Raw genomic sequence first — 10,413 nt, forward strand, 5'->3', positions numbered from 1 at the left:
GACGAAATCAAAAACTAATTGCACAATTTTGTTGTACTTTGCGAGATGAATCTTTTGAGCCTAATTAGTCAATATTTGGACAATAATTCACAAATACAAATGAAATGAAACGCTACAGTGTTGCTACAATAATTTTGGCACCCCAAAGTTGGGCAACTAAACAAGGCCTTAGGGAGTGTTTGGTTCATTAGAACCTCCTAAATTCCTGTCACATCGAATGTTTGATACTAATTAGGAGTATTAAATATAGACTAATTATAAAACCAATTGCACAGATGGAGACTAATTTGCGAGACGAATCTATTAAGCCTAATTAGTCCATGATTTGACAATATGGTGCTACAGTAAACATGTACTAATGATGGATTAATTAGGTTTAATAGATTCGTATCGTGAATTAGCCTCTTTTATAATTCATGTTTAGTCATTTTAATTAATGTCCGAATATTTGATGTGACATGAATTTATTCCGGACTAAAGAAACAAACACGCCTTGCCTGTTGGAATTCTGCGCTAGGCCTGTAGCATTCTAGATGATAAGCGTCAGTCATCAATCACATCAAGACTTAAGTTAGTGTTTCACTACCATTGTTTTTAAACATGAAAAAAAAACCTTGGTTATTTGAACCGTTGAGTTCTGCTAGCTGGTGGTACCAATATAATTGTACTAGTGTTTGTAGTTAAGGCATGATCTATACGTACGGTTATTCTATAATTACTCACTGTACAAATTTTGACCAGTTACATAGCAGGAGCCAGGAGGTCTACATGCATGATGTATACATACGTGCCATGGAATTCCTCGTGAGCACTGAGCAGCCAGCCCCTCCTAAAAACCAAGCGGCCGGTGCTGGTACGTGCCAAGCGGAAGTGCGTGCAGAGGCAGGCTCGCACAGATATCCACGCATATGCATGTATAATGATGAGAGAGAGGGGGGACTGGGAGAGAGAGGGAGAGATGGGGACAGAGATTGGAGGAGACTAGCTCGAGCTTGAGGTCTGGACAGTGACCCACCCCAGCGAGAATATTTGAAGGTGGCGCCCTGCGCCTGCATGTGTGTGTATGTGTGCTCCAGTCTCAGACAGTGAGACTGGAGATATAGCTCTAGAGAGAGACTAGAGAGGGAGAGAGGCCTTGTTTCTCCTGTCTCCCCCCCTCTTTCTCCTCCATCCCCTCCTCTATCTTTTGTCCCAGAGCTGATGGCATTCCTTGTGGAGAGGGGCAGTGGTGGTGGTGGTGAGACGGTGGTGTCCAAGGCCATGGAGATGGAGATGATGAGCTCGCACGCCAAGCCGGTGGTGCCGGCGCCCTTCCTGACCAAGACCTTCCAGCTGGTGGACGACCCCCGCACTGACCACGTCGTGTCGTGGGGGGAGGACGGCTCCACCTTCGTGGTGTGGCGGCCGCCGGAGTTCGCCAGGGACCTCCTCCCCAACTACTTCAAGCACAACAACTTCTCCAGCTTCGTCAGGCAGCTCAACACCTACGTAAGTGATTAGATCAGACACAATTTTTGTGTGTGGTCGCTTATGTGCGTTTCAGTGCCACTTCATTATATCTCTCGTCGATTTTGAGGCTCCTGTTTTTCTGTGCAACTTAATGGGGGTTCTGCTGCAGTTCTGAAGCTATCCTTGTGGTTCTGGTTTTCATCCTAGATAAGCTTTATTCAAAGCTACAGCATTGCTGATGACATTTTACTGTGGTTTGCTGTTACGTTAGCTGCGAGATTTGTGTTTTCTACTCGGAAATTTGTTTTGATATACAACCACTAATAATTTGGCGGTGAAAATAGAGCGTGATATATATGCATGCATGTCTGAAGATTTTATTGCTGTACCAGACTACATGTTGGTTGGTGGTGACATTTCATCCTTTTTCCACTTGGTGTTTCCTACAATGTGGCAAGCGATAGTGTTTGTTTCTGGGTGATTGTGGACTAAATTAAGAGTGGGATAGCTGGCGAGGACATCTACCATCTTGTTGCTAGATTGAAGGCACTTATAGTGTGGTTTTCCGACCTGCCGATTTTTTTGTTTCTATGTGTTGAGAAAACATTATTTTTTAAATAAAACCTCTTCTCGATTTTTCATTTTGTTTTTTTTTTTGGTTTAATAGTCACAAATGATCGGTCATCACAGGATGTCTTTTTGCCTTTTTTCTTAGGGATGTTTTTTTAACAGAAGGAGAGTGCACGCTTACGTCTATCTTTTCTTCCATGCGGTTCTTTTGAGCTTCTATTTTTTTATTTATCATTCTTTTAGGACCAGCCTAGGTTTGATTCTTTTTTGAACTAAGCTCAGTTCTTGCTACTTATGCTTCATCATGTCCAGTTTTGTGTCCATATCTAGTATTACTCCCATGGCTTGCAAACCAACACTTTTTCACAAGTCACAACAATGGAAGTAGCTGCATGCCTGCATTATACTTATACATCACATTTACTAACATCCATCTTCTATCTTCCCCACCCTCTTATTTACAGCTAGCAATCCAGGCATTCATGCCTCTCATGCACCAGCAAACAGTACATTTTTTGCAGTGATGTTCCTCTCCCAATCATTGGCAGAGAAAAGATTGACATAAACACTTGCAATAATCCAAGTACTGTACAACCCCTATGGCATTATATTGTGTCCATGTAGCATCGATTTTCACACTAACTTGTACAACGCCTAAGCATTCGAATTAACTTTGTTAGTCTCCTGTGATTAACAGGGGTTCAGGAAGATCGTGGCAGACAGGTGGGAGTTCGCCAACGAGTTCTTCAAGAAGGGCGCCAAGCACCTCCTCTCGGAGATCCACCGGAGGAAGTCCTCGTCGTGCTCGCAGCCGCCGCAACAGCCATTCCCTCCGCACCAGCCTTACCTCAGCCTCTTTTCGCCGCCGCCGCCGCCGCATCCGCCCCCGTCGGCGTACCGCGTCCGGGAGGAGGATCACCACGGCGGCGGCAAGGACTTCCTTGCGACGCTGTCGGAGGACAACCGGGAGCTCCGGCGGCGCAACTCGCTGCTGCTGTCAGAGCTGGCGCACATGAGGCGGCTCTACAACGACATCATCTACTTCCTGCAGAACCACGTGGAGCCTGTGGCACCGCCGCCGCCACCGGCGGCCACCGGCTGCAGGCTCGTGGAGCTCGGCTCTGGTGACACCTGGCCACCGACGACGCGGAGGCCGCGCGGCGACGACGACGACGACGAGGCGCCGGTGAAGCTGTTTGGCGTGCGGCTGAACGACGGCAAGAAGAGGAAGGCGCAGGCGGCCGTGCTGCTGGAAGAAGAAGACGATGACGATGATCGGTGTGATGGCGATGGTGACCACATCAATGGACATGGCGATGGCGATGACCAGGGAAGCGAGACGTATTAGGTGGCTGTTGCGCGTAGCACGTAGACTGTTTTGTAGATATAGATGATGGTAGTACGTACGCTGCTGCAGGCTAGCTAGCTAGGTAGGCATCCATTTTATGTGAGTTGATTGGAACCTTGCTTGAGAGGAATCATTGCCCTTTTTACCTTAAGTATATGCTCTCGGCCTGCATGGATGGCATCACTAACCTTTCTTCTATTTTTCAAAGGAATGATTTGGGTGTTGGTGAAAATTCATGGACATGTAGTACTCCATCTAAAATGTAAGTCTTTTTTTGTTTGTCATAAGGCAAACTATTTAGAATTTAACCAAATTTGTAGGGAATAATATTAACATCATCTAAGAAGTAAAACATAAAAATACATTTCGTAATATCATAAATATTATTGATTATTTACAGCTTTAGTTAGATTTGAAATAGTTACTAGAATAAAGTAGACCTTGTTATATTTGTGGATGAAGAGAGTGTATATATAATAACTGACAATGGGTGGCCTAGGATAAAAAACTTAGGGGGTGTTTGGCAGGGAGGGGCTAAATTTTAGCCCCTGTCACATCGGATGTTTGGACACTAATTAGGAGTATTAAACATAGTCTAATTACAAAACTAATTGCACAACCCCTAGGCTAAATCGCGAGACGAATCTATTAAGCCTAATTAGTCCATGATTTGACAATGTGGTGCTACAGTAACCATTCGCTAATGATGGATTAATTAGGCTTAATAGATTCGTCTCGCGATTTAGCCTATGGGTTCTGCTATTGGTTTTTTAATTAGCTCATATTTAGTCCTCCTAATTAGCATCTGAACGTGTGATGTGACAGGGCTAAAGTTTAGCCCCTGACATCCAAACGCCCCCTTACTATACCTCATTGGAGTTTTTCTTTTCCGGTCGCAAACACAACAAGTCGTGTTTCGTTACACTCTTAACACCGTAAAGTGGCGTGGGTGCCCGCGTTTTACCACTCAACGCGGAACATACTCAACGCGGAACATGTGTGTATGTAGTACACACATTACAGATACAGACACGCATGTACACTTACTCCTATGAACATCTCTAAAAATTTGGTTAATTCTTAGAATAAATTCAGCTAAGTTAAGCTCAGTTAGCGGTCAATTTTGTACTACAAATTTTACTCGTCAGAATTTCTAAACCAAATTCATTTTAGAGCAGAGACGTCCGCAACATATAATTTATCAATTTTCCTCTTCTTTTTAAATTTTGAGAACTCCCTCGACGTCATAAATAGTACTGTAAATGTAAATACTTTGTACTAATAGTAGAGATCGGCTTGGCTGGCTGCCTGGCTGCTAGGCTTGCTAGAGCTAGCATGCTGCAGACTGAATTTGATCCAATGCCAGCAGGCTAGGGGAGAAGGGATGTCGACATGGCCCAAGCCAAGCTGGAATCTTGTAATAAAAGGCCAGCTACAGCTTCCAGCCCGACCCAGCAGGAACCAGTCAAATTTCAGATGCTGTCAAAACAAATCTCTCAAAAAAATCTCACTGTCACAACTAAGAACTCACCTAAGAGATGGGAAAACTTCAAGTATCAATAACTTTCAATATTTAGTATGGAAGCATAAAATTCATATGTAGATATTCCTTGAAAGAATACTTTCATAGTCTTTATTGAATTTTATAAATATATTATAATACTAGAAAGTAGTGGTCAAAGATAACATTAGAAATCGTATAAAAAAGTGTATTTTCTGAGCGGAGGGAGTAACACCTTAAAAACGAATTAAAAAAAGGGCAACCAAGAACCAACCAATGATATTCTCCACACTTAAAAGCCTCGATGTGCCAGTTGATTCTTACACATACTATACAGAAGGGTATCACATATATGCATCCTAAATCTGCAAACAAATCTTCTCTTCTAAACTAGTCCCTAATTGCAAAAGAATGGAACAAACAAGTCAAAAACTTTGGTCTTTTCCAGATTACAAGGACGTGTTAATATGAACAAACGTGCTGCAGTGAATCCCAGGTGGAGTTTCCACCAGTGCTGGCTGATTTCAGTAGCAAATGCTTCCTTGCCAGATTCATGTTTAACAGGCTATGTCAGGTTGTCAAGTTGCTGAAAGAGGGAGCTTCATATTTGGTGGCCAGCTACCGTCAATCATCTGTATACACTGGCCTTTGCCAAACCTTGGTGTTCTTCTTGGGATCATCACAGAGGGTCAAATCACTGTCAAATTCTCTCATTGTCTTGACAAATGTCTTTGCTCCTTGCATGATGAGCCTCTCCACCATGAATAGCTGATAGTTGTTCTCAATTACTGGCTCCAATATGCTACTGAAGTTGGATGAGTATGCTAACTTGTACCTAGATTGTTGCCCAAATGAATGAGCAAATACTTTCAGTAAGCACCAGATGGTTATATATTAACACATATGGAGGTAGAAACCTGAATTCGATTTAACCAGCATACAGATTGAAGAACTGACATGACCAACCACATGAGAACATCTTATTGCTAAAAAAATGCTTAACCATGACAACATGAAAACTGAACGGAAAAATGAATTTAACGCCTTTAGTAATCCTGAATATGAACAAGAACGAGGACAGCTTTCTTACTGCAATTACTAAGAAATGATGTACCATGCATCAGGATGCAGGAGGAAGATAAATGCCAATGTAAACAATGCCAGAGATCCTGGTTGGACGAGAACAATGGGAAAATAGTGCAGGTGGTACCTGTCTGACAGAGAGGAAAAGAAGCCTGGAGTTCTTTCATTTGATGCAATGTATAGAGTTCGACCTGGTGGAATCCATTTTGCAATTCTTTTTCTGATGTATTCAGGGCGAGTGTCTCGGTCTAGATGGGGATGAAGGCTCCGTTCAACACCAAATCTATCTTTCCTATTTTTCAATAGATCGCCTCTTCTCACATGAATAGCATCATAGTCATCAAGTATTTCTTTCATCTGAAACAGAGGGGGACTGATTTAGGGAGCTAAATCATATAGACTAAAGAGAATATTAGTGAGCATGAGCTGGCAATAGAGCAATTTACTTGATTTAAGAACTCGTGCAAGGAGAGTTAACAAGTACCCACACCCATACTTCTAAACCTGATGTATGCTTGACAAGCTACAAATCTATAGATGTTTCAGGGCATGACACTTGAGGTAAGTTCTATTTCGCGCAGTCAGAAGTCTGCACAACCTTAGCACATCACTTTAATAACTTGGCACAGGAGACAGAGTGCAATAATCTAGATAAACTGATATCCGCACCTCCAGGGTGTTCGTTATATACTTTACTTTATGGATGCAGCATCAAAACAACACCAGATTGCAGAAGTTAGTACATGTTTCGAATGATGAACATGAGCCGTCAGGCATTTACACAATGTCAAGGTTTAGTTAGCAACAGCAGTTCCCACTTTTGGTACATCACCATACAGTAATTTAATACAGTGTAGCCCAAGGATTGTAGAAAACAACTAGGTACGTCATTCTCATTCCAACCAAAAAAAAAGATAAATCCCTAAGTATATAAACATAAACAAAAGGTGCAGGAAAAGAAACAGAAACACACTACCAATCCATTTCCAAAATATTAGTCAGCCTGCATATACAAAAGGGCAAGAAATGATACCTTATTTGCTGCATCCCTCAATTTTTTTGCTGGCATACTTGGCAAAAAGGTGTAGGATAACATAACAGAGCTGCGGTTCTTGCGATCCTTGCACTCCATAAACCTGAATTTCTTGGACATCAATGGCTAAGGCATTGCTGAACAAAATATTAAGTTCAGAGAGGGGGAAAACCAAAGGCACTACAAGAACCTGTATGCTTACCAAGCAAGAGGACTTGCAGTACGGTTTATTATGAGAGCTGTTGAGTACAGGGAATTTTGTTTGAGTTCACCTCTGCTAATTCCTTGCACATGTGCCACACCTCCCACTTCTAATTTCACACTTTTTGATACTATATCATGCCATGTCTTGGAATTGTCCAGAATAACCGGTACTGTTCTTGAGATCTGATCAATATCATATAGAGATTCCATAGCACAAGAACTTTCTTCCCATCTACAAAATACTTGCTTTAGTATTGAAATATTCAAACTTCAGTGTGCGGAAACAACAGAGAGATAGATGAGATTAAGAAGCAAGAACCTTTGTTTTGAAGTTTCACTGCTTTGGAGGACCCCCTTTGTGTTATGTACTGAGCTTAGGCACATTCTTGAGGGCATCACAAATACTCTACAAAGAAACAAACCAGTAGCACAGATTAGTAGGTCTGCAGCATGGGGCATCTGCCTTCTAGTACCAGTCTTTGTCTTTTAGTCTTCGCATTCCGTATTTCAATGAGATGAAACTTTTAGCTACTTCGAAGAACCATCTTTGGCGAGCATAAGCACGGGACGGCGGGACGGTTGCTATTACCTGCCGAGGAAGAGGGCCTCCTCGAGGGCGCAGCGGAGGCTTGACTCCTGGTGCCCGAGCCCGGCGCAGGACCCGCAGTGCTTTCCGGGGCAGTCGACGCGGCCGCCCCAGTAAAGGTACTTGTCGCCGCTCCTAGCTCCGGATCTCCAAGCACCCGACAGCGAGGCGGCGGGGGACGAGGATAGGAGGCAAAGTACGGCGAGCGCCACCGCTGCTGCCAATGCAGTTAGGAGGGTCCTCGCCGGTGGGAGCGGCGGAATCCTCGGCTTGCGGCCGCCGCCGCCCCCGGCGATCCGGGGAGGAGGTATCGCCATGGGAAGGGTGCGATGGAGGGCTGGGATCCGGGGCAGGGCTGTCACTGGCTTGGACGCCACTTAAATGATAGATTGATAGGTGGCCATCTGAGCCGTTCAAAATCAATCCAGCGTCTAAAACTAGTCGGGCCACCTTCCCTGTTTATTTGCACTGCTAATGATTTCAGGATATTTTGGGATCAAGAGAAAAAAAATTAAAAAAAACACTTCATATGGTATTTAGGTTTTGAGATTCCACCTAAGATGTTTTATCCCAAATGCTCATACTCTAGCTAACTGCGTTGCAAAATCCATCAAACACACTCTCGTGCTCATTAGATTCCGTCCATTTTCACCAACTTAGAGCAGCAAAATCAAGTTTAGTCATAGATCTTGGACTATGATTGCTATCATATTGCACGCGAAGAATTTTTTTTGGATAGAAAATACTAATATGAACATTACTTTAGTTTTTTTCTTGGAGAATCTTTCTAGTGGAATCTCTAAAAATATTAGGAACTACCAACACTTCTATTAAACTGGTTTTGACACACTTTTGAAAGAAATCGGTGCTTGTATATATGGACCATTCTGATTGTAGTTTTAATCGATTTGGAGTAAATAATCTAGATAATTCTACTACATATATCAAGATGAGGGCAATATTTTAATGGGCCTGAACACCCACAAGGGATTTTGATTTTACTAGGTGCAGGCTCTTGAATTGAGTAACAACCCTACGTCATGGGTGTGCTTGAAGCTATTATGGTGTGTATTGCTTCTCCTGGAAAGAAAGAGAGCTGGGACTGCCTTTTATACCCAAAAGCCAGGTACCCACGCCGGCACACATACACACACGCCACGGTATTTCCTAGAGGTAGTGTGTTCACATAAACAGTCATTTTTAGGCTAAATGACTGGGCTAAATAGTCGTTTGAACAGGATAAACGATTGATTAGACGTGCCTTGGCTAGCCACCTAGAGGAGAGTCGTGTCATCTGGGATTCGTCTTTCTAAATGTGAATGGTGGTCACCGTCCTTGATAAGAAATTGCTTAGTATATATGTTCATTCTAGCTGTTAAGAAAGATTGCCAGGGCAAAGAGAGTAAATAGCCAACTGGGTCTCAATTAAGTTCCAGATCATTGCAATGCTAATATCTGACTATTGATGTATTAAAAAAAAGCATTCATGATTTCATTTCAAGTATGCTGACGCGGTACCTAGTGAGAACACAACAACAGAATGTCATTCACATCTATACAAACTAAAGTTTCCTTTGCTATCTCCTTATCTGTGGTTATATAATCGCCTGCATTGTTCCATAGCATGATTGCATCTCCATCTACATACTACGCAAGCTTAAAAATAGTCAAAACTAAGGGATGGTGAAGGGTAAGACATCGATGGGTAGGCAAAAGATCGAGATGAAGAAAATCGAGAGTGAGGAGGCACGCTCGGTGTGCTTCTCCAAGCGTCGTGCGGGCATGTGCAAGAAGGCTGCTGAGCTCTCCATTCTTTGCGGTGCCATGGTCGCTATTGTTGTCTTCTCCCCTTCTGGTAGGCCCTTCTCATTTGGTAGTCCCTCTTTTAAGGCCGTGTACAATCGCTTCCGTACCTTGATCGACCCTGCTATAAGTGGTGAGAGTTGTGATGGTAGTAGCGAGGAGACAAACACTACACATGAGCTTTTAGAGTACTCAGAGTTGGAACAATCGATTGAGGGTGAGAAGAAGAGAAAGAAGAGATTAGATGAGACAATTATTGAGCGAGATATTGATGCGCGTGTGATGGATTTGTTGACTACGGAAGTCTACTCATCAGGGCTTGATGACCTGCAAGAATTCCACAAGAAGCTTGTAGCAATACAAGATATTGTCAAGGAAAAGATCAAACAGGTGATGCAAGAAGAAAGGCACCCAACACGACCATATCCACCTACGTTTATCGATTTGGTTTCAAAGTACATGCTTGATATGCAAATTGATACACATATTTCTTCCACGACTCTGAATTCTAACCACACAGCTGCTGATGGGCTTGATGTCAATGGCCCCTCGACTAGCAGTGTCCATGCCGTTGGTACCTCGGTGAACTATCCCAGCAATCAACTTGATGGGTGATGGATGCAAGTAGAATGTCATAAGAATAACAATGATCAGTCATATGTGCAAGATTGATCATTGGTTATGTAAAACATGCAATTTGTGTTATTTATGTTGGATGTATGTCTCCAAGGTATATCTTGGACATACTGTCAAGATACATGCATCCAGGAGATATGTTACGATTGGAATTACTTTATGAAGCTTGATTTCTCCGTACATGTTAGTACTATTTTTCG

At 42.9% G+C, this 10,413-nt stretch overlaps 3 protein-coding genes across 3 annotated transcripts; 2 read left to right on the top strand and 1 right to left on the bottom strand.

Moving 5' to 3' along the window:
• Positions 1 to 942: 942 nt before the first annotated feature.
• Positions 943 to 3,518, top strand: LOC101756484 (heat stress transcription factor B-4d). Its single transcript, XM_004984224.3, has 2 exons — positions 943 to 1,488; positions 2,717 to 3,518. Exons 1-2 carry the CDS (start codon positions 1,201 to 1,203, stop codon positions 3,365 to 3,367), a joined length of 939 nt encoding a protein of 312 aa, XP_004984281.1. The 5' UTR covers positions 943 to 1,200; the 3' UTR covers positions 3,368 to 3,518.
• Positions 3,519 to 5,115: 1,597 nt separating this feature from the next.
• Positions 5,116 to 8,117, bottom strand: LOC101756894. Its single transcript, XM_004984225.2, has 6 exons — positions 7,778 to 8,117; positions 7,508 to 7,594; positions 7,187 to 7,420; positions 6,985 to 7,087; positions 6,079 to 6,308; positions 5,116 to 5,703 (listed from the first exon to the last, which is right to left on the bottom strand). The coding sequence occupies exons 1-6, from the start codon at positions 8,089 to 8,091 to the stop codon at positions 5,493 to 5,495; spliced, it is 1,179 nt and encodes a 392-aa protein (XP_004984282.1). The 5' UTR covers positions 8,092 to 8,117; the 3' UTR covers positions 5,116 to 5,492.
• A 1,358-nt stretch (positions 8,118 to 9,475) lies between these two features.
• Positions 9,476 to 10,192, top strand: LOC101771635 (agamous-like MADS-box protein AGL29). The gene has a single exon (XM_004986913.1). The coding sequence runs from the start codon at positions 9,476 to 9,478 to the stop codon at positions 10,190 to 10,192; it is 717 nt and encodes a 238-aa protein (XP_004986970.1).
• Positions 10,193 to 10,413: the final 221 nt, after the last annotated feature.

Source organism: Setaria italica, chromosome IX, assembly GCF_000263155.2.
Source record: "Setaria italica strain Yugu1 chromosome IX, Setaria_italica_v2.0, whole genome shotgun sequence".
Classification (NCBI taxonomy): domain Eukaryota; kingdom Viridiplantae; phylum Streptophyta; class Magnoliopsida; order Poales; family Poaceae; genus Setaria; species Setaria italica.